Genomic DNA, 24,897 nt, shown 5'->3' on the forward strand with positions numbered 1-24,897 from the left:
GCTAAGAGAGTGGATCTTAAAAGTTCTCATCACAAGAAAAAAAATGTGTAACTACATATAGTGATGGATGTTAATTGGACTATTGCGGTGATCATTTCGCAAGACATACAAATACCAAATCATTATGTTGTACACCTGAAACTAATATAATTTTCTTTGTCAATTATATCTCAATGTTTTAATATAGTCAAAAAGAAAAAAGTAAAGATCCTGGATATTTCACAGATTGAATCATCAGCCCCCGATATCCAGAGCTGACTATTACAGTGGGAGCTTCAGAGCATGGAAGTCTCTGCACGGCCCACTGGCATAGAGGAAGGGAAGCCAGGACAGAGCTTTCAAGATTCACTTGGGGGCTTCCCTGGTAGCGCAGTGGTTGAGAGTCCACCTGCCAATCCAGGGGACACGGGTTCGTGCCCCAGTCCGGGAAGATCCCACATGCCGCGAGCGGCTGGGCCCATGAGCCATGGCCGCTGAGCCTGCGCGTCCGGAGCCTGTGCTCCGCAACGGGAGAGGCCACAACAGTGAGAGGCCCGCGTACCGCAAAAAAAAAAAAAAAGGTTCACTTGGAATATACTGAGTTGTTCAGCGGTGAAGGAGCAAGAGACAAGGAAGCCCGTGGCAGCTCCAACAAAAAGAAAACTCCAGTCACAGAACTGAGTTAAGTCAAACATGAGGGTCTTCCCAAAAGCGTCCCGAAACTTTTTAATGCATCTAACAAAATTTCATGGATGCCAGAATTTTTCTGTCTCTCCTTTTTCTTGTTTCACAACCCAGTTTCCATTATCTTACTAGCCAAAACCATCTTTCATATTTTCCTGAAACATTCACTATGAAAGCAGCTAGTGGGGTACCTGGGAATGGTCCTCTAAACCACCACTGGCACATTAGCATTTGTTTATCGGTTTTGCTACATGATTCCTTGGACGCCAAACGGCTGAGATTCCAGCGTCCATGGATAGTGAGGCAGAGTGGTCTTGTGGGATGGGCACCCTGGCAGTGGGTGCTGGCTCCACCTGTGTGGAGACAGGCTCTGTCACTTCACTATCAGAGCACCCATTTTCCCCTAGATGAAACAAGGATAAACATCCTTGCCTTGCCCTGGGTTGCATATTAAAGGAAATAATTTGTATGGATGTTCAATGTGAGAGATGAATATTTCTATGGCAGTGACAGGGTTCAGGACATGCTACCCAAAATAGGGCACCTTGGCATATTGGATATTTCTACCTGGAAGAACTTGAGAAATGGCTTGTGCAGGAAGGACTTTCTGACCTTTCCCTGAAGCAGGTCATAAAACCCTCATGTGAGAGGTGCTCTCCCAATACCCAGAGGAAGGAGCATCTCTATCTCTGAAGAAAAAGGGACACAGGAAGGAATTTGAACAAACAGGCCTTGCTGAGTTTCCCCCAGTTTACCACACTTAGCTCATACCCTTCATTCCATCATCTCTCCACGACTTCCATTCTTCATCCAATCTAGCATAAAAACACTCAGGTTTATACAATGGAATATTACTTGGTCATTAAAAAAGAGCAAAACACTGCCATCTGCAGTGACATGGACGGACCTAGAGACTGTCAGACTGAGTGAAGCAAGTCAGACAGAGAAAGACAAATATCATATGATATCGTTTATATGTGGAATCTAAAAAAATGGTACAATGAACTTATTTATAAAACAGAAATAGAGTCACAGATGTAGAAAACAAACTTATGGTTACCAAAGGGGGAAAGGCAGGGAGGGATAAATTGGGAGATTGGGATTGACATACTCACTACTATATATAAAATAGATAACTAATAAGGACCTACTATATAGCACAGGGAAGTCTACTCAGTACTCCGTAATGAACTACATGGGAAAAGAATCTAAAAAAGAGTGGAAGCAAGATCCATTTTGACACACCTCCTAGAGAAATGGAAATAAAAACAAAAATAAACAAATGAGACCTAATGAAACTTAAAAGCTTTTGCACAGCAAAGGAAACCATAAACAAAACAAAAAGACAACCCTCAGAATGGGAGAAAATATTTGCAAATGAAGCAACTGATAAAGGCTTAATCTCCAAAATTTACAAGCAGCTCATGCAACTCAATATCAAAAAAACAAACAACCCAATCCAAAAATGGGCAGAAGAACTAAATTGACATTTCTCCAAAGAAGATATACAATTGCCAACAAACACATGAAAGAATGCTCAATAGCACTAATCATTAGAGAAATGCAAATCAAAACTACAATGAGGTATCACCTCACACCAGTCAGAATGGCCATCATCAAAAAATCTACAAACAATAAATGCTGGAGAGGGTGTGGAAAAAAGGAACCCTCTTGCACTGTTGGTGGGAATGTAAATTGATACAGCCACTATGGAGAATAGTACGGAGGTTCCTTAAAAAACTAAAAATAGAACTACCATACAACCCAGCAATCCCACTACTGGGCATATACCCTGAGAAAACCATAATTCAAAAAGAGTCATGTACCACGATGTTCACTGCAGCTCTATTTACAATAGACCGGACATGGAAGCAACCTAAGTGTCCTTCGACAGATGAATGGATAAAGAAGATGTGGCGCATATGTACAATGGAATATTACTCAGCCATAAAAAGAAACAAAATTGAGTTATTTGTAGTGAGGCGGATGGACCCAGAGTCTGTCATACAGAGTGAATAAGTCAGAAAGAGAAAACAAATACTGTATGCGAACACATATATATGGAATCTAAAAAAAAAATGGTTCTGAAGAACCTAGGGGCGGGACAGGAACAAAGACGCAGATGTAGAGAATGGACTTGAGGACATGGGGAGGGGGAAGGATAAGCTGGGACCAAGTGAGAGAGTGGCATGGACATATATACAGTACCAAATGTAAAATAGATAGCTAGTGGGAAGCAGCCACATAGCACAGGGAGATCAGCTCGGTGCTTTGAGACCACCTAGAGGGGTGGGATAGGGAGGGTGGGAGGAAGATGCAAGAGGAAGGAGATATGGGGATATATGTATATGTATAGCTGATTGACTTTGTTATAAAGCAGAAACTGACACACCATTGTAAAGCAATTATACTCCAATAAAGATGTAAAAAAAAAAAAAAAAGGAGTGGATATTGGAATTCCCTGGGCGGTCCAGTGGTTAGGACTCCAGGCTTTCACTGCCGAGGGCCCAGGTTCAGTCACTCATCGGGGAACTAAGATCCTGCAAGCTACATGGCCAAAAAAATTAAAATTAAAATTAAAAAATAAAATTAATAAAATTAAAAAGAGTGGATATATATATATATGTATAACTGATTCACTTTGCTGTAAAGCAGAAACTAATACAACATTGTAAATCAACTATACTCCAAAATAAATTAATTTAAAAAAAACACTCAGGTTTAACCACTTCTTTGGGTCTTCATTTCATTATGAAGTCTCTTGTTGTCACATGAAACTTAAATAAATGTGTGTACTTTTCTCCTGTTAATCTTCACCAGTTTAATTTTCAGACCCAGCCATGGACCCTAAAAAGTTTGAGGAAAACTTTTTCCTCACCTATAGCAAGGAGCATATTAAAAGATGAAAGTACCAGAATGAGGTGCTTTGTCATCATGGCAGAGTTTGGATGTAGTTTATCAATGTTCTTACCCTGGAACTTTTGGGTCAAGATTGTATGGTCAATTAATTCTATACAAAATCAAAGTGCCTAACTATTTATTGGAAGAAGTGCTACTGAGTCCTCACAGGTTTGTTGCACATACATATATATATTTTTTGTTTGTTTTTGTTTTTTTGTTTTGTTTTTTGTTTTTTTTGTGGTGCGCGGGCCTCTCACTCTTGTGGCCTCTCCCGTTGTGGAGCACAGGCTCCGGATGCGCAGGCTCAGTGGCCATGGGTCACGGGCCTAGCCGCTCCGCGGCATGTGGGATCTTCCCAGACCGGGGCACGAACCTGTGTCCCCTGCATCAGCAGGCAGATTCTCAACCACTGCGCCACCAGGGAAGCCCTGTTGCTTATATTTTTTGTTTAAAGTTAAAAGTCAAAGGATTTCCCTGGCGGTACGGTGCTTAAGACTCTGCGCTTCCACTGCAGGGGGCGTGGATTCAATCCTGGGTCGGGGAACTAAGATCCTACATGCCGTGTGGCAGGGCCAAAAAATAAAAAAAATAAAGTTAAAAGTCAAGTATTTTAGTGTACATACATCTGATGGTGATGGTTTTAAATAAAACTGGATTCAAAAGATGTGTAGAAGATCAAAAGGAAGTCAAGTCTGTGTTTTCCCCTCAGCTTTCAAAATGCTCTTTTTTCACCCCGTGTGCATCTTGGAGGACAGATGACCCTACAACAGAAGGCCTGGCCACACCACAATATTGCACAGTCAGCAGCTGGCTTTCTCTGCTCAGACCTATGAAATACTTAGGTCTAATAGATGCAAACCTAACCCATACTTTCTTAAAAGGTCAGTTCTCTTCTCTTTCATGATGTTAATATCAATTCATTTACCCTCTGCCTGTCTGAAGAAGGTTGAAATAAACTCATTGGCTTTGCCTCTGAAACCTCTTTTGCACTACCCATCTCCAGTTTGAAGGACAAAAAATCCAAAGACTGCTCCTTTTTTATGGTCAATGATACCTTTTTCAAAGACCTTTCCAGATCACACCAGGAAAGATCTATGCTATTCCAAACACTTTAAAAATCAGCTGACTTCTTTGGGGGGGGAAAAACTTGTTTATTCTGAGAAGGAACGCCAAAATATGACATTGAGATTATCTTTTAGTTCGGTTCAGCTGATGTATTTCAAGCAATTGCAAGCTACACAGCTCTTTTCTCTGATGTGATATGCCTTTCAACAGATCTCTTGGCTGCTTTCAATAGATGATGTACCTCAATCCTCAGGGATTCACTGACTAAAAAATTCGAGGTTTTTTTTTTTTTTTTTTGCACGTATTCTACTAGCATAAACTGTGGATGGGCATTTTTTCCTCCTAAGCCTTAGTTTTCCGTAGATTACTTTAAATGCAGGAATCTGTGGAAAGCAGAAAATGTCTGTACAGTAATGTTTCACCCAACTAATCATATTTCCATTACCTTTGCTAAACCACAAGGCAATTTAGCTCAAAAACAGATCAATGGAATGCTTGACACTGTGTATCTTCTCAAGCGGTTCATTATGGAAGAATAAACGGCCATCAAAGGAAAACAGAGATAGGAAAGGAATCACTGAGTCAGAAAACAAAAATTTTTCTATATGAAAACATCCATCAATACTTAGGAAACACATGATTTTTAGACACTTACAAATAAAATGCCCCAACTCCCCCCCAAATCCCTTAAAACTAAGTTACGTCTATCACTAAACGGGCCCGCTTAGATTATTTTCCAGCATTAAATATTATACAAATATACATGCTTTAAAATACTCTTTAAAAACAACAACAAAGACTTAGAAGTGTCTGAAAGGTTAAAGAATCATTAATAAAAGACTTTTCAAAACTAGATACTGTTCTTTTAAGAAGTAACTTTGCCAGCTTTTGCTGCTGGAAGATTTCACATAAAAATAACAAGATAGTATTTTTCGTAGCCAGAAGGATACTTATATCGTATGATACTATTAATACCACTCTTTACTTCACCTTCACTGTTTTTTGGCTTGTACTTATCAGCAACCTAAGTAAAATAAAAATACGAATATACAGAGTATACACAAAATGAGATTCTATTTGATTCCCATTTTAACATTACCTTTCTACACCGTCTGCCTCTGGATTTCCCACAAAAAATCTTTTGCTTTGGAAATCTTCATCTTTGCCAAAAGACAGTTTCTAGAGCTTTGGAAAGTTGTCACACTAATACAATCGCAAAATGAAATGGCATGGAGCAGCTTAGGAAGACACAGGAGAGTGGGTGTTGTATTACATTTCTCTACCAGATCATTGTTTCTAGGAGGTAACCCATAAATTTTTAATTCTTCTAGTGTTCTTGAGCAATGTAAAAAGAACCGTTCCTGACCTAGTTCAACCTCTTTTTTCACAGTAGTGGCAATAATTTTACTGTGCAAGAGAAACTGGTTATTCTGTCACCTTTTGGGTTCATGCTTATTGAATGGTAAAGTATAATTTATGTGCTTCTCGTTAGATAATGAATATCAAGATCCCTTCAAGGCTCAGAACAGGTAATACTCATTAAATTCAAGGCTGCAGACAACATATAGATGAGTGACTGGCTTTTCATATTGTGACAGTTAATCTCCATTAAATTATAGTGGTTCAGTAATTCAGAGTGATTTTTAATGATCCTTTGTGACATCACAGTCTATAAGTGCACTTGAATTGGGAAAGATAGGATTTCCTAATACGTGAGCCTTCAGGGTGAATGAGCTTGAGTTCACATAAACTGTATCTGGACCACGTTTATTACTCCACAGATCATATAGTGAGTGGTTTACACAAGAAAGACTCCCAATGACTCATATGTCAGTTTTGTCTCAAGTAGACCACATGTCAGAGAGGCAAATTAGGACAAGATGTAAACAGAAAAACAGAAAGCATTGAACCCTTTAACTATGTTACATTGTGGTTTTACTGCAAAGTGGGAGAGTATAATAAATATAAATAATTAATTCCTATAGGTATTTCTGTACAGATGCAAACCATAGGAGATCAACAACTTATGAATATTCCCTGGCCACCGAACAATCAAATTGCAGATTCGAGGGAGCTAAAATTCATTAAATGAATTAAATTCATATGTAAAAATGATTATGACGTTAATTATGCCAGAAAAATAAATATTAATAAATGAATAATGGCAATATAAGACTAGAAGAAACCAAGTATTAAAACTGGGGAGTTATAGAAGAGAATCCATGGAGAGAATCTATAGGTTCTATTATCAGTGCTTCTTAGGCTTTCATATTTATCTGGACATTCACAAAGAAACTATCAGCATTCAGAGTTGACACGACAGAGAGATGCCTTACAAAAACTCTTCATATGGTCTTGGCTTAAGAAATATTGCATTTTCTGGGCAGAAGACCTATAATAGACTTTTCTCCAAAGAAGACATACAGATGGCCAAAAGGCACATGGAAATATGCTCAACATGCAAACTATTAGAGAAACTCACATGAAAACTATAATGAGGTACCACCTCACACCACTCAAAATGGTCATCATCAAAAAGTCTAGGGACTTCCCTCATGGTCCAGTGGTTAAGAATCTGCCTTCCAATGCAGGGGACACGGGTTCGACCCCAGGTCGGGGAAGTAAGATCCCACATGCCACGGGGCAATGAAGCCTGCACACTCTACAGCCTGCACGCCACAAATAGAGAGCCCTCATGCTGCAACTACTGAGCCCATGTACCACAATGAAAGATTCCGCGTGCCACAATGAAGATCTGACGCAGCCAAATAAATAAATAAATATATTTTTTAAAGTCTAGAAACAATAAATGCTGGGACTTTTCTGGTGGCACAGTGGTTAAGATTCTGTGGTCCCAGTGCAGGGGGCCTGGGTTCGATTCCTGGTGAAGGAATTAGATCCCACAGTTATGCCGCAACTAACAGTTCACATGCCACAACTAAGGAGCCCGTGTGCCGCAGCTAAGGAGCCTGTGAGCTGCAACTAAGGAGCCCGCCTGATACAACTAAGACCCAGCGCAACCAAATAAATAAATAAAGTTTTTTTTAAAAAAAAGAAATGATAGAAACAATAAATGCTGGAGAGAGTGTGGAAAAAAAAAAATCCTACACTGTTCCTGGGAATGAAAATTGCTAGACCCAATATGGAGATCAGTGTGAAGGTTCCTTAAAAAATTGAAATTCAGATGCCAAATGATGCAGCAATCACACTCCTGGGCATATCTTCACAGAATACCATAATTCGAAAGGATACATGCTACTCAGTGTTGAATGGAGCACTATTTACAATGACCAAGATATAGAGGCAACCTAAATGCCCATTGAGAGATGAATGGATAAAGAAGCTGTAGTACATATACACAATGGAATAGTACTCAGCCATAAAAAAGAATGAAGTAATGCCAGTTTAACCAACATGGAGGGACTAGGGATGTAAATATGAAGTGAAGTAAGGCAGACAGACACCAACAAACATCATATCATACCAGGAATATGTGGAATCTAAAAATAGAAACAAAAAAACTAATTTACAAAACTAAAACAAACTCACAGAATTAGAAAAAAAGAAAATATGGTTATCAAAGGGAAAGGAGGTGGGGAGAGATAAATTGGGAGACTGGGATTAACATGAACATATTAATATATATAAAATAAATAATAAACACATACCAACTGCAGACCATAGTAAATTTAACTAAACATTGTGTCAAACTCTATGAGGGTAAGGAACCAAAACAGAATAAATATATCTATATGTATAACTGAATCCTCTTGTGGTACAACTAAAAGAAACAATTATGAATCAAATATACTCCAATAGAAAAATAAAATCAAATTAAAAAACGAACAAACCCAGGAAGAAATTCTTATACTATTCTCCTCAGGCTCCGGTTACCTAGGCTTTTGTCACCTTCCTGGAGCCTGAGCAGCCTGGGACCCAAGGCTGGTCCACCATAGGGCTGAGGGACCTAGGGAGGATGGGCAGGCACACGAGCCTCCTTTCCGACCTGGAGCGCCTCGTCCCCTCTGGATGGCACCACAAACTCCACATCCAGGCAGGCCCTCCTACAGCTAAAGCAGACCGAGTGCACCCAAGGATGCTGGACCCTCTGGGCTGGAAGGGCTTGGAAAAGTCCCCTGGTGTCCACGTCTCCTGCTGCTAAGGTTCCCAACTCCAGACTTTTTCCTTAGAGTCACCGCCCCACCTTCAGCCGACAGCACAGCGGGGTGTTGCAGGCCTTGGGATGAGTCCGGGGGAGGGGCTGAAGGAAGAAGCAATGAGACAGAAACTTTTGGGTGTCTCTGCCGGCCCATTCACCGTAATTTCCAGCCCAGGAACACCGCTTTGGCTAAGGCTCTGGTGGCGGAAGGAACCAGAGGCGGGCGTGATGAAATGCTGCCACCTTGTGGCCACGGCCCGTAACGACAAGTTTCAACCCGGGCTTCTGGACACTTCATATTCACAAGGCCTGCGGGGCTGGAAATAACACCTGCCCTCAAGAAATGTCCTGGGGTAGGTAATCGCAAAAGAATCAGACAGGGCCGACTTTCAATAAGCCAGTTTCTACCCGCACATTGCACGCGCACGCTGTGTCCATATGGGAACAGAAAAAGCTGTTCAACTTTGCTAATTTTTAGAGAAATGACCATCACAGCTACCATGACATATCACCCCACACTAGTCACAGTGGCCATCCTCTAAAGGTCTGGAAACAATGCATGCTGGAGAGACCCTGAGAAAAGGAACCCCTTACACTACTGGGGGGGAATGTAAATTGGTAGAGCCACTGTGGAAAACAGTGTAGAGTTTCCTTAGAAAACAAAAAAGTGGAGCTACCGTGTGATCCTGCTAGCCCAGTCCTGGGTGTATATCTGCAGAAAACCAGGATTGGAAAAGTTACATGCACTTGCCATTGACTGAAGCACCATTTACAATAGCCACGACACGGAGGGAACCAAAACGTCCACCCAGAGATGAATGGGTATAGATCATGTGCTACACATCTAGGATGAAATACTACTCATCCCTAGAAAAGAATAAAATCATGCCATTTGCAGCATCTCAGATGGACCTAGAGAAGATCATACGAAGTGAAGTAAGTCAGACAGAGTGGACAAATATTATATCATATCATTTATATGTGGATTCTAAAAATTGACACAAATGACCTAATTTTGAAAACCGAAATAAGTCTCAGTAGTTAGAAAAGAAACCTATGGTCACCAAGTGGAAATCTGGGGGGCGGGCAGCTTGAGAGATATATTGGGAGTTTGGGATTGATATGCACACACTGCCTTTTTTAAATTAGATAATCAACAAAGACCCCTTGTATAGCACAGGGTTCTTTGCTCAACATTCTGTAATAGCGTAGTATAAAAATAATTTGTAAGAGAATAGATATATGTATATGTATAACTGAATCACTTTGCTGTACACCTGAAAATGACAGAACATTTTAAATCAAGTGTAGTCTAATATAAAATAAAATAAAAAATTTAAACCCAAAATCTAATTACAAGGAAAAAATAAGAAATGCTTGCCTTTTAATTGCGAAAAATAAGAGCGTAAAAAAAGAAGTCTGAGAGTATCAATGGAATCTCCCATTGATAAGGACAGTATACCATTTGGCTTAGGGGTTTTTCATGATGGGATTATAAAATCAGTTTTCTAATGGTATAAGGTAAAATATTTTTGGTCCTTAGTCACTTCGTGACTCTGCAAATTTGTACCTATAACTGATTGTAAATGCAGAGCTTTGGCTTGAATTCTTTTATAATCTTGACTTGTTGTCAAAGCACTAAGAAGTGTTCTGGTAAATTATATGCTTCATTTTAATTCTACTTCAGAAAATTGAAGTGTTATTGGTACTTTCTAAACAACCTGGACGGTAAAATAGTTCAGATCAGCTGGGCTCAGGTAACAAAAATACTCTGAAGTATATCACCCAAACCCAACAGAGCCTGCTTGTCATTCCTATAATAGTCTGAGAAGGGTACCCTGTTAGGCAGGCAGCTGTCCTTTGTGTGGTGGTTCAGAGTGTCAGCTCTTTTCATCCCTTGTCTCTGCCATTCCTCAGATCCTCACAGTGGCCTGCACCCAGTCAACAGAAGGGGTAAATCAAAGTCTGGAAGGGCAAGGTTCTCCTTTAAGCCTTGGCCTGGAGCAGACACACAGCACTTTTGCTAACATTCTACTGGCCTGATTTTGGTTATAGAGGCAAAGGGAAGCCAAAGGAGCTTGGTAAGTGAAGCCTAGCTGTGCCTCAGTCAATGGAAGTGGATAAAAGGATTGTTGGTGAATGGCAGACAATCTCCGCCAGAGACAAGTCAACTAATCTTGGGCCTCTGATCTCCTTCATGTACAATTGTCTACATCCATGTACCAATCTTTTGGGCTTGTGTATATTTATCATCGACAAAAAAAAAAAAAAGAAGAAGAAGAAAGTAAGAAAATAAATAAAAAGGTTGCAAATAAGAAAAGAGTTTATTTGAAGTCTTAGAATTCGGGAGACACAGATTCGGGTAAAACCAAAAGAGTGTTCTGTGGAAGAGAAAGAGTCAGGGGCTTCTAAAGACGAAAGCCACAACGTTGTTAAAGTTCCTGGCAAGAACTGTGATTGACTCTGATGCAAGAAAGGAAATATCTGTCCTTAAGTAATAATGAATTATTTTAGGGTAAGGGTCTGATAATTATCTTGAGTTTCTGGTAGATGTTCTGGATGATTGCATTAGGACACTAAGTGGTCATAAGGTCAGATTCCATACAGTCTGAGGCATGCATAGGTCATACCTCCTCAGTGGCCTCCCTGCTGCAGTTTAGAGAGCTCTCTTAGCAATACCGACTCTGTTTTTATTTTCCTTCCACAGTGTACCTATGAAGCACTTTGAGTTCCGTGGATAAGTAGTGTATCAGTTAAATATCCTGCTGTTGTTTATGACATTGCTATGTTATTGGTAATTTGAAACATTACATTGGGTAAAGTAACAGTAAACAACATAGAACTTTCTACCAAAGAACATTATCAAGAACACCATGTTAAATGCAATCTTTCCTGGCAATAGAGGAATGAATTAAATGTTGTTCTAATCCCATGTTCTTTTACTCTCACTACATTATTTCATATGGGAAAGCTATCTCTTTCTTCCTAGTTGAAAGTATTATTATTTCTGCTCCAGAATTGACAGACTTAACTAGTTCAACATATCAGAAATGTAATTCTAGAAAACATCTAGCACCACTTAAAATACTTTCATAGAGTAACATTTTAAAATACAGAGGTCTGACCAGATGGCTTCACAGGTGAATTTATCAAACATTAAGAGAAGAGCTAACACCCATCCTTCTCAAACTCTTCCAAAAAATTGCAGAGGAAGGAGAACTCCCAAACTCATTCTACGAGGCCACCATCACCCTGATACCAAAACCAGACAAAGATACTACAAAAAAAGAAAATTACAGACCAATATCACCGATGAAAATAGATGCAAAAATCCTCAACAAAATACTAGCAAACAGAATCTAACAACACATTAAAAGGATCATAGACCATGATCAAGTGGAATTTATCCCAGGGAAGCAAGGATTCTTCAATATATGCAAAGCAATGGATGTGATACACCATATTAACAAATTGAAGAATAAAAACCATATGATCATCTCAATAGAGGCAGAAAAAGCTTTTGACAAAATTCAACACCAGTTTATGATAAAAACTCTCCAGAAAGTGGGCATAGAGGGAACCTACCTCAACATAATAAAGGTCATATATGACAAACCCACAGCAAACATCATTCTCAATGGTGAAAAACTGAAACCATTTCCTCCAAGATCAGGAACAAGACAAGGATGTCCACTCTCACCACTATTATTCAACATAGTTTTGGAAGTCCTAGCCACGGCAATCAGAGAAGAAAAAGAAATAAAAGGAATCCAAATTGGAAAAGAAGAAGTAAAACTGTCACCGTTTGCAGATGACATGATACTATACATAAAGAATCCTAAAGATGCCACCAGAAAACTACTAGAGCTAATCAATGAATTTGGTAAAGTTTCAGGATACAAAATTAATGCACAGAAATCTCTTGCATTCCTATACACTAACAATGAAAAATCAGAAAGAGAAATTAAGGAACCAATCCCATTCACCATTGCAAAAACAAGAATGAAATACCTAGGAATAAACCTACCTAAGGAGGTAAAAGACCTGTACTCAGAAAACTATAACACACTGATGAAAGAAATCAAAGATGACACAAACAGATGGAGAGATATACCATGTTCTTGGATTGGAAGAATCAATATTGTGAAAATGACTATACTACCCAAAGCAATCTACAGATTCAATGCAATCACTATCAAATTACCAATGACATTTTTTACAGAACTAGAACAAAAAATCTTAAAATTTGCATGGAGACACAAAAGACCCCAAATAGCCAAAGCAATCTTGAGGGGAAAAAATGGAGCTGGAAGAATCAGACTCCCTGACTTCAGACTATACTACAAAGCTACAGTAATCAAGACAATATGGTACTGGCACAAAAACAGAAATATAGATCAATGGAACAGGATAGAAAGCCCAGAAATAACCCCACACACCTGTGGTCAATTAATCTATGACAAAGGAGGCAAAGATATACAATGGAGAAAAGACAGTCTCTTCAATAAGTTGTGCTGGGAAAACTGGACAGCTACATGTAAAAGAATGAAATTAGAACACTCCCTAACACCATACACAAAAATAAACTCAAAATGGATTAAAGACCTAAATGTAAGGCCAGACCCTATCAAAGTCTTACAGGAAAGCATAGGAAGAACAGTCTTTAACATAAATCACAGCAAGATCTTTTTTGACCCACCTCCTAGAGTGATGGAAATAAAAACAAAAATAAACAAATGGGACCTAATGAAATTTAAAAGCCTTTGCGGGGCTGCCCTGGTGGCGCAGTGGTTGAGAGTCTGCCTGCCGATGCAGGGGACATGGGTTCGTGCCCTGGTCCGGGAAGATCCCACATGCCGCAGAGTGGCTGGGCCTGTGAGCCATGGCCGCTGAGCCTGCGCGTCCGGAGCCTGTGCTCCGCAACGGGAGAGGCCACAACAGTGAGAGGCCCACGTACCACACACACACACACACACACACACACACACACACACAAAAAAAGCCTTTGCACAGCAAAGGAAACTATAAACAAGACGAAAAGACAACCCTCAGAATGGGAGAAAATATTTGCAAACGAATCAACGGACAAAGAATTAATCTCCGAAATACATAAACAGCTCATGCAGCTCAACATTAAAAAAACAAACGACCCAATCAAAAAATAGGCAGAAGATCTAAATAGACATTTCTCCAAAGAAGACATACAGATGGCCAAGAGGCACATGAAAAGCTACTCAACATCACTAATCATTAGAGAAATGCAAATCAAAACTACAATGAGGTATCACCTCACACCGGTTAGAATGGGCATCATCAGAAAATCTACAAACACGGCTTCCTTGGTAGCGCAGTGGTTAAGAATCCGCCTGCCAATGCAGGAGACAAGGGTTCAATCCCTGGTCCAGGAAGATCCCACATGCTGCAGAGCAACAAAGCCCGTGCACCACAACTCCTGAGCCTGCACTCTGGAGCCCGCGTGGCACACCTACTGAAGCCCACACGCCTAGGGCCCGTGCTCCACAACAAGAGAAGCCACGACAATGAGAAGCCCAAGCACCGCAACAAAGAGTAGCCCCTGTTCACCGCAGCTAGAGAAAGCCCGCACACTGCAATGAAGACCTAATGCAGCCAAAAATTAAAAAAAATAATTAAAAAAAAAAGAAAATCTACAAACAACAAATACCTAGAGACTGTCATACAGAGTGAAGTAAATCAGAAAGAGAAAAAACAAATATTGTATATTAATGCATATATGTGGAATCTAGAATAATGGTACAGATGAACAGGTCTGCAAGGCAGAAATAGAGACACAGATGTAGAGAACAAATGTATGAAGACCAAGGGGGGAAAGCAGGGGGGGAGGTCGCGGTGGGATGAATTGAGAGATTGGGATTGACATGTATACACTAATATGTATAAAATTGGTAACTAATAAGAACCCGCTGTATAAAAAATAATAAATAAAATAAAGTACAAATCAAAAATAAATAAATAAATAAAATACAGAGGTCTGAGGCCTTTCTGGAGAAACTGAAGGAAAGAACTACCATCCTAATCATCTGGCAAGGACGAGGTAAGGAGTTTTATAGTAACTCCACAACCTTTTGGATATCAATCATGTAAAATAAATATCAACAGTGAAACTGCAGCATAAGGAAAACAAGTTTCACTCATGTGTATCCAGTGTAATTTAAGAATGTGCCTGCAGAATAGTAGCAAGATACATGATCTACCTGGAAACCAAGGCTAGTAGATGCTAATTCCAACTCAGCAAATGAATCATTATAGGACCTTGGGAAAATTAGTTAGCTTGCTTTCTCTGCCTACAAAGGTAAACAGTAATAAGCAGATACTTTTCATTTATTTTTAAAATTATTTATTTATTTATTTATTTGGCTGCGCCAGGTCTTAGTTGTGACATGCGGGATCTAGTTCCCTGACCAGGAATCGAACCTGGGCCCCCTGCATTGGGAGTGTGGAGTCTTAACCACTGGACCACCAGGGAACTCCCTAAGCAGATACTTTTAGAATAAATCTTTAAAATCTGAGAAAGAGGACTTTCCTGGTGGCACAGTGGTTAAGAATCCGCCTGCCAATGCAGGGGACAAGGGTTCGATCCCTGGTCTGGGAAGATCTCACATGCTGTGGAGCAACTAAGCCCATGAGCCACAACTACTGAGCCTGTGTGCCACAACTACTGAAGCCCACATGCCTAGAAGCCTGTGCTCTGCAACAAGAGAAGCCACCGCAATGAGAAGCCCACGCACTGCAACGAAGAGTAGCTCCCGCTTGCCTCAACTAGAGAAAGCCCACACACGGCAACGAAGACCCAACACAACCAAAAAATAAATAAATTTTAAAAATTAAAAATTATAAGAAAATCTGAGAAAGAAGGGGAGAGGGAGGAGAGAAAGAGAGAGGAGACAGAGATGGAGAGAAAATGGACAGGGAGAAAGTTGCAAGAGTGAAAAGATGCTGAATTCTGGGCTATACTAAAAGCGATAAGGATAGAGCCTAAGAAACAAAATATATTAATAATATAAGTAAATCGATCATGATTATGTGTTTATACTTATGACAAACAAATGTTTTGTTGGCTGTAGAGCTGAAACAACCATCCCTTCTCTCAGGTTTATGTGGTAGATAGAAATCATCTTAACATTCCATTTAATCCAACAAATACTTATTAAGCCTGGCTTCTGTGTCAAAATGTGATAGTAAACAAGACAGACGTGGTTCCTGCTTCACTAAGCTGATGAGACAGACAAAACATAAGTGAATATAATAACTACAACTCACAGATAAGTGCTATGAAGAAAGTGAGGAAATGAGCCATTATTATATCACAGGAATATCAGAGACAAGAATGTTCCAGAAAGGGAGAACAACAAGTGCAAGGGCCCTGAGACTAGGCTTATTTAGCGCATGTCAGTCAGTGGGCTGGGATGGAAAATTTGAAAGAGCAATTCACAGAAAATGGAGATGGAAAGAAAGCAAGAGACCAGGCCCAGCAATGTCTCCTCCTAGGCCATGGCAAGGACTTGGGATTTGACACTGGAGAAATGGGAAGTCTGGGACTGACAAAGCTACACAGCTGGTAGATGTATTTTAGTGCCCTTTACTTTAGAGCCCATGATTTTATTTTATTTTTAAATGAAAGGTTTATTCAGGGAGATACACACTCCATAGACAGAATGTGGGCCATTTCAGAAGGTGAGAGGCCCCAAGGTGTGGGGGTGGTTACCTTTTATAGGCTGGGTAATTTCATAGGCTAATGAGTGGGAGGATTATTCCAACAATTTTGGGAAAGGGGCAGAGATTTCTAGGAACTGGGCCACAGCCCACTTATTGGCCTTTTATGGTCAGCCTCGGAACTGCCATGGCTCCTGTGGGTGTGTCATTTAGCTTGCAGATGTATTACAATGAGGGTATACTGAGGCTCAAGGTCTAGTGGAAATCAACTTGTCCACCATCGTGGACCTAGAGCCCATGATTTTAAATGGCAACTTTTAGTTTCTACCACAGAACCACTCAGAGTGGGAGACACATGGGTTGGACTGATTGGGTTTTAGGTTTCATATTTTAAATTATTTTTATTAAAAAACTGTCATTCATGGAACACAACGCAAATGTTACCAACGGTCTTCCAGTGCAGAGTAAGATTCCTTCCCACCTCTGATCGCATGATCCCAGCCACCCACCTCCCCCCCCGCACAAGTCTCTTCCATGGCCTTAAGGGAGTTGGGTTTTAAGACAACATTCATTCACCAGTATTTATTGAGAGTCTACTCTTTGCCAGGGCTGTGTTAGGTACTGGAGACCTGATAGACTGAGATGGAATCTCTGACCTCTCAAAGCCTATTGTCTAAAATAGTGGTCCCCAACCTTTTTGGCACCAGGGACCAGTTTCATGGAAGACAATTTTTCCACGGATGGGGTGGGGGGGTGGGGAATGGTTCACAGCAACGGAGAGTGATGGGGAGCGGCAGACGAAGCTTCGCTCCCTAGCCCGCCACTCACCTCCTGCTGTGCGGCCTGGTTCCTATCAGGCCTCGGACCACTACAGGTCTGAGGCCTGGGGGTTGGGGACCCCTGGTCTAAAAGACACGGGAAAAGTCTTAAGGTTTGATTCACAAATATAAGGTAAAGTCAGGCCTCAAAGTAAATGAGAAAGATTTTCAATTCCCAAATACTCACATTCTCTTTAATATATCTTAAGAGCTGTATAGGGTATCAAAGACAACATTAACATGTTTGGGGCCATGCAAACATGCATTTCGAAGCAATTTTCTATTCTGAATATGAAAACTCCCTAAAATAACTTGGTGTTCTTCACTAGTCTAGCCCTGTTCAATCAAAAATAAATATTTAATAAATAAAAAAGGAAATGTCCTAGATTATTTCAGGAAATCTACATAAGACAAAAACGAATGAATAAGGCACAAGAATGTAATGTACAGCATGGTAATGATACTGTATTGCATATTTGAAAGTAGCTAAGAGAGTGGATCTTGAACGTTGTCATCATGAGAAAAAAAAATGTGTAACTATGTGTGGTGATGGATGTTAACTGGACTATTGTGGTGATCATTTTACAATATATACAAATATCAAATATTATGTTGCACACCTGAAACTAATATAATGTTATATGTCAACTCTAACTCAATTAAAAAATAAGAATTAAAAACACCTAAATTCTGTTTCAGGTGTGCCTTTGAATTCTGTATCAAGGGAATGTATTACTTATTCAAAATATACAATTAAAAAAAATTAGGGTACAGATTGTTTAAATGTTCCCTTGAAAGTAGGTGGGGGAGAGGGATAGTCAGGGATTTTGGGATTGACATGTACACACTGCCATATTTAAAATGGATAACCAACAAGGACCTACTGTAGAGCACAGGGAACTCTGTTCAATATTCTGTAACAACCTAAATGGGAAAAGAATTTGAAAAAGAATAGATACATATATATGTATACCTAAATCACTTTGTTGTACACCTGAAATTAACACAAAATTGTTAATCAACTATACTCCAATATAAAATAAAAAGTTTAAAAAAAAAAAGTAGGTAGAGGGGATGTAGGGCTCTGCCTCCACTATGAAGAAAAGCAGCCATAGTGTGGATAAAAGGACCCTGGGGTAGCAGGCAGTAGTCCCTGGATTCTAATACCAGATCCCCCCTGACTAGTGTGGATCACTAGCCAGTGATTTCTCCACCCAGCTTCAATTAAATCAACCATCAAATGAGGATGAACACATTTCTACCATTAGACTATGAGATGAAAGGAAGCCCTTGCCTTTCTTCTCTGATGAATTCCTACTCATCCCTGAAACATTAATTCAAACATCATCTCCTCCATGAAGCCTTCCTATACTTTCCTGACCAGATGAAGTTAGTGGCTCCATCCTCTGGGTTTCAAGTGAAAGGTCTCTAGCATTGCCCCTACTTCTTTCAGTTTCTCCCAGAGCTAGAAAGTTGTCTTTGAAGCTTCCAGGGGGCTACCCTTTCACAATTAGGAGTTCAATAAATACTTGCTTAATGAACGGTAAATGAATGATACATGTTTCCTTGTCTGCATTTGTATACGTAACGTGATTCTGCAAAGAAGGTAAGACATGAAGTATCTTTCCATTAACAAATGGCCTTGGGATGTAAAATCATCAACAATACAACTACTATCCTTTTTCTTTTTTTTTTCTGTCAAAAAGTTTCAATTCCATTGGGGTATCTTTTCTATAAGAAAATATTTAACAAGTCGGCGGTGGGGCAGAGCTCCCTATACCTTACAAGCCTTGTTTTCCTCTTTAGCTAGTACCTGGCTCTTTAAAATGCCTTAAAATGCTCAACAGACGTTTGCTAAAAGAATGAGTTATCGTTTTAAAGCTTTAAATGATCCAAGACAAACTCAAGCCTTCACGGGCTCTTTCCAAGACTGGTAGAAATATTTTCGGGGGATTCAGACGAGGAAAATAAGTAAACGTGGATAATAAAAGACACTCCTGTATAGTTACAGGCGGGTTAGTTTGGCTTTTTTCAAAATTTTCCTTCATAAAAACACCAAGAGATCCGAAATCTGGGGTAATTTTCGGGGTTCCCTCCCTCCTTCCTCTCCGCTTCTCTGTGCTTTCTAAACTGCCCGTGGAGCACTGCCTTGCCACAGCGAGGTTTCCATTCTGCGGCCCTGGGAGCCTAGTCCGGCAGGAACGCTGAGAAAGCTCCCGAGCAGCCTTGCTCCGGGCGCCGGGACCTTTCAGCCAGCGGAAAAGAAGCACCTGAGTCCCGGCCTACCAGCTCGGCCACGCGACGGCATACGCCAACCCGGAAGGTAGGTCTACTGGGACCTGACGACACTGGAACCCGGCGCCCCGGGCGTGGGCGCAGCAGAGCATAATAGCTGACGTACCGCCTCACCGCGAGGCCCGGCGGAGAGGCGGAAGTTGAGGGTGCTGACGCAGCTGGGGGAACTTTGGCTCTATGGCACCTTCCTGTCCGCGACTCCGCCCCCGCCAGAGGGGCTAGGTTCCGGAATTCAAGATGGAGTCGCTGAGTCGAGCTGGGCAAGAGATGAGCCTAGCGGCCTTGAAGCAACACGACCCCTACATCACCAGCATCGCAGACCTCACGGGCCAGGTCGCACTGTACACCTTCTGCCCCAAGGCCAACCAGTGGGTGAGTGCAGCCAGGCCGTTGAAGTCGCCTGCCCGGCCGCCGCCTCTTAAAGGGGCCGCGCGGACCGTGCTGGGTGGGGGCCGATGAGGGAGGCCAGGGCGGCAGGGGCGAGGCCAGGGACTGGAGAAGAGGCCGGCTGGCGCCTGAGGGGTGTCGGCGGAGCCGGAGATTGGGCGAGAGGAGCGAGAGAAGTAGGTCCAAACATCCGGGGGAAAAGCTGATAGAGGGGAGGGTTGGAAGAGGATCAGTCCCATGGGGTCCGGTTCGAGGATGTGGGCGACTTGCCTTTTTTGCAGGTGTGTTAGAGGATATGAGACCGGTGGAGTCATAAAGATGCCTGAAAGATTGTGTTTGAAGCTTTGAGGGTTATTAGATAAAGTATGTATACATAATCTATAAAATAAACACTCCTTCTCTCCCCCCAATAGACACATAAATAAGGGCTCCCTTCTCAGAGGTCATTTGGATTTAGAGCTTGAAATCCAGTTAGTTTCAGTTCTTGGAAGAGAGGGGTTGGGGATAAGTCCCGCATTTATCGAACTACACTGTATTTCCAGAGTTTGGAAAAGATTTCAAGGCGCTTAGGAAAATGACTTCCATGTTAATTGGATTACCTTGAAACCTTTGGAAAAGAGACCCTGTGTCTGTTCCAGCTATGCTGCTGGTGATGTCACCTCTGAATGCTCCCATCAGACTAAGTACTTTTTGTCTTTTTTGCACGGGATAGGATCCGAAAAGTTGCATTCAGTTTGTTCACTGACTTGTTAGCCCGTTTGAAGCTTCATCCGTTGTTTAAATAACATAATTAGGGAATTTCCTGGCGGTCCAGTGGTTAGGACTCCGCACTTCCGCTGCAGGGTGCCCGGGTTCGATCCCTGGTCGGGGAACTAAGATCCCACAAGCCGCGCAAGTGGCCAAATAAATAAAGATAACATAATTTCCCTTAAAAAAAATTGAACCTTCTTGATTAACTCATTCAGCTATATAGGCTTTACCTAGAAAATAATCCGTAAATGTTTGTTGAATCGAATTAATGATTGACGTTAACGTTTCAGTAAGAATTGAAATCTTTATACTAACAAAACTGAAAGATTATTATCGTAGTATGTCCTTTACAACATAGTGCAGATACATAGGTTATAGTTAATTAGTAATTTTGTGAAAAGTCATTTGGCATTTATAAACAGTTAATTCAGATAGAGTTTTCAAAGTCATCTTGCTTTACTTTATCTTCTTTCCTTCACCTCCTGTAAGAGAAGGAGGTATGGGAAGCTAAAGAGAACAAAATTATAGATTTTTTTTTAAGCGTGGCTGTTTTAGACATTGCTTTAGTTTGAATCGTTCTGAATCATTTTTCATTTCTTGCTCTACGTATGAATTTTTGTAATATGGATTGCAGACAAATGGTGAAGATTTGGGGCATGGACTTATTATTTGGGGCATGGACTTAGGCTTTTATTTCTAGTTTGTCATAGACTTCCAATATTTTGGAATTTTAATTGTGTTGTTCTCCTTTAAATATGAAATACAAGCTATAATAACCTGAACTGAAAAATAAGCTGCCATTATTCATTTGGGTCATGGCACATGGAGCATAACCAAAGTCTCTTCTCTCATTGTTATTTTACAATGAGTTGTAACTTTGCACAGTGGTTTATTTGGGCAAGTTTTCTTTCATTGTGAAACAGTTGATTACCAATTTCTTGCACTAATAAAGTTTGAAAGGCAAGAAAAAGCCTCTGAATTTTTAGTAAGGAAAAGTTTCATTATGATGTTTAAGCTAGGGCAATACTTCTGGAAGAAATCAAGATGGTAAATATTTTTTAAAATTATTTTTTCATCCCAGCAAATTCAGTTTTATATGGCTAACATTTAAGTTTGCTAAGTTTGTTGATTACATTAAACCATTTAGGTCCTACCTGGGCTGTGAACTGTAGACTAATGTGTTTTTTGCTTTTTTAAAAACATTGTAACTGTGTGGTTTTGTTTTGTTTTGTTTGCGGTACGGGGGCCTCTCACAGTTGTGGCCTCTCCCGTTGCGGAGCACAGGCTCCGGACGCGCAGGCTCAGCAGCCATGGCTTACGGGCCCAGCCACTCCGCGGCATCTGGGATCTTCCCGGCGCGGGGCACGAGCCCGTGTCCCCTGCATTTGCAGGCGGACTCTCAACCACTGCGCCACCAGGGAAGCCCCTGTAACTGTGTTTAAAACCTAAATACGCTCTTGTCACAGCAAATGAAAGATGATGAGTTGCACTTTGTTAATCAAAACATTTACTTTAAGCTAAAAAAAAGTAATTATCTGTAAGACCTATAAGAATTACACTAAGACAGAGTATAGATTCAATATTCATGATTCAACACAGTTTTAAAAATAACAAACTAATTGTTTGACAGTAACTCTTAACTAAATTTGCTACTCATAAAAATGTACCAAAATCCCCCAATGATGAAACAAAGTGTCCTATAAGAAAAAAAAATTTTTTTCCCGTACTAACTTTGATAAACTTTAAAGATGAAGAAATTGCTGTATACAGGACCTTGGCTTTAAAATTAAGAAATTTGGCTAAAACATTTTAGTTTTAAAAAGTGAAAGCTAATTCTAGAATTTTTCTCCTTTAAATTTTAAAAAAGGAAAGGGAAATTGCTACAGATACAGGTGTGTTGCTGGATAGAACATTGCATATCAGTTAATACACATCAATAGAATAGAAAGGATACAAAAGAAACTGGTAATAGTAGTCTGTGGAGAAGACCTACTTGACCTGTTCAAAGTGATTAATTTTAAAATAAATAAGTTGATCTTAAACATGAAGTATTTCTTCTCCATTGGGACTACTTGGGGTTAGATTATGGGGAAAAAAACTAATTGTCTCATTGTCTGTTATAGGAGAAGACTGATATAGAAGGGACCTTATTTGTATATCGAAGGTAAGCTTTTTAAAAAAATTTTTTTTTAATTTTTTTTTTTTTTTTGATGGTGAACGGTGTCATATGGTGTGATTCAGCCCTATTGTATATTTGTCTTTGGAACCTTCCTGCTTGACCCTTCAAGTATTCATCCATCCCTTGCTGTGAGATCCTTACCAAGTAATGTCCTTTCTTTGACACTTCCTGTGATTCAGAATCAAACAGAACTAGAATTTATTTAGGAACCTAGCAAAATGGAAAACATTTTCTAGTAATGAATGAGTCTAAAGCAGTTGCCTTTCTCCCTCCCCCCATATTAAGAAAAATAGAATACATTGAGAAAAATAGTTGAGAAAAAGAGAATAGATGGACTAGCTGTTGTGTGATTACTAAACAAAAAGTTATCTTCTAAGACTCTGGTTCTGTCCCCTTTCCAACTACCCCCAAAAGTTTTGGATTGTGTCATTGTCTGTAGTAATATGTATTTTTAGTTTGAGGGTCCTTTAGAAAGCCTAGATTATTCATAATTGCACATTTTTTATTTTTAACTTCTCTGAGAATTATCGTCTTAAAACATGATTTAAAAAAAACATGATTGGTTTGTAAATGCAGCTTGTGTTTTGTTCGGCAACTTTCTTGGCCTAAAGGCAACTGACAGGGTATGTTAGTCATTGGAGTTCCTTGTTTTCCTGGATCCCTCTTAGGTCTTGCTCTGACTGAGGTAGGTTCCTTCCCTTGATTTCTAAAGCTTAGGGAACTCAGCAGGAGTTATTACTGATACCTGGTTCTTTTCCTGTGTGTGTGTATTGTGAGTTATCTTTTATGGATTGCCTTTCTCCATTTCTCCACTGATGGTTATTAACAAGAACTTGTCAAATATTCTTCTAAATTTTGCTGTACAACTTTGAGATCTTGTCTAAAAATACTGATCTTTTTCTTCCTTTAAATATATATGCTTTGATGTTACTTCTTATTTTTTGACATTTTGTTTGCTCTTATTCATCTTTCTCCTTAAAAAAAAAAAAACCCTTTACCGTTCACCTACTTCATGAGTCTTCATTACCAATATAAATATCTAGAAGCTCTTCAACTGTTGTTAGAATGTTGGTACTTGGAAAGTGCTTTGCTGGCCTTATTGTTACAGTAGAGTACAGATCCACCGGTTATAGAAGATGAAATTTAGTTTAGTGAGCGACTTGATTTAATGAAATTTATGGAGGCTTACACAGTATTGATTCTAATAAAAGGAGACCAGAGAAACTCTATTTGGGAAATGTGAGAACATTTTATATACTTTGGATAAATATATACCAGGATGTCAGAATGTCGATTTGGAGAGACCTTAGTATAAAAGAAGCCTGGATTTGGAATCAGAAAACCTAAAGGATTCAGCGAAACAAGCGTATACAGAGAAACAAGTGAGAAACCGTAAAGTGTTGTATACAGTGAGAAATATCTAAAGGATCGTATGCTGAATCATCCTGATATGAGAACCAAGGGTGTTTCTTATTGTAGGATTCGAAGCATTTTCTTTGTAACTCAGGTTTTTCCATAGTTCTCACATTTGATGTAAGAAAAATCATTGTAATGGTGGGCAATAATTATAACTAATCCTGCAACATATTTAAAATAAATTATATTTTTATTGAGCATATGTTTATTAAACATATACTATATGTCTGTCTTGGGACATATCTACAAAAATGACAACCTTATTTGCATGGAACTTACAGTTTAGTGGAGAAGGACAATAAATACAAAAAATAATTAAGTGGTATGGAAAAAGAGAGAGGAGATTAGAGGTATTGAGTTTGGGAGCATTAAAAAGGGTAGTTCTCTAATAGGCCTCAGTGAGAACAGGACAGTTTACCAAAGGCTTGCGGGAAATGGGATAACTCTAGATTCTGGGCCAGTGGCCCAGGCAGAGGTCTTTAGGTGGAAACATACCTGTAGGAAGAATGGCAAGGAGCCCAGTGTGGCTGGAGCAGGAGGAACAAGGGAAGAGGCATAGGAGATGAAGTCAA

At 40.0% G+C, this 24,897-nt stretch overlaps 2 protein-coding genes across 5 annotated transcripts in view; one reads left to right on the forward strand and one right to left on the reverse strand.

Moving 5' to 3' along the window:
- The window catches only part of CACNA1D (calcium voltage-gated channel subunit alpha1 D), a gene marked incomplete at both ends in the record, with an annotated part of 464,657 nt that overhangs the window by 430,564 nt on the left and 9,196 nt on the right, over positions 1–24,897 (reverse strand). The gene's annotated exons all lie outside the window — the stretch shown is intronic.
- Positions 19,795–24,897, forward strand: part of DCP1A (decapping mRNA 1A) — a gene marked incomplete at its 5' end in the record, with an annotated part of 57,276 nt that continues 52,173 nt past the window's right edge. For 2 of the 4 annotated variants that reach the window (XM_079713186.1, XM_079713187.1), the window contains 2 exons: positions 19,831–19,965; positions 22,854–22,894. In XM_079713186.1, the coding sequence (XP_079569312.1) occupies positions 19,831–19,965; positions 22,854–22,894 (176 nt within the window). Of the gene's footprint in view, positions 19,966–22,853; positions 22,895–24,897 lie in introns of all 4 variants that reach the window. The other 2 variants (XM_079713189.1, XM_079713188.1) reach the window with 2 other exon arrangements.

The sequence above is a fragment of the Hyperoodon ampullatus genome (assembly GCF_949752795.1).
Source record: "Hyperoodon ampullatus genome assembly, chromosome: 10".
In the NCBI taxonomy this organism is placed as follows: Eukaryota; Metazoa; Chordata; class Mammalia; order Artiodactyla; family Ziphiidae; genus Hyperoodon; species Hyperoodon ampullatus.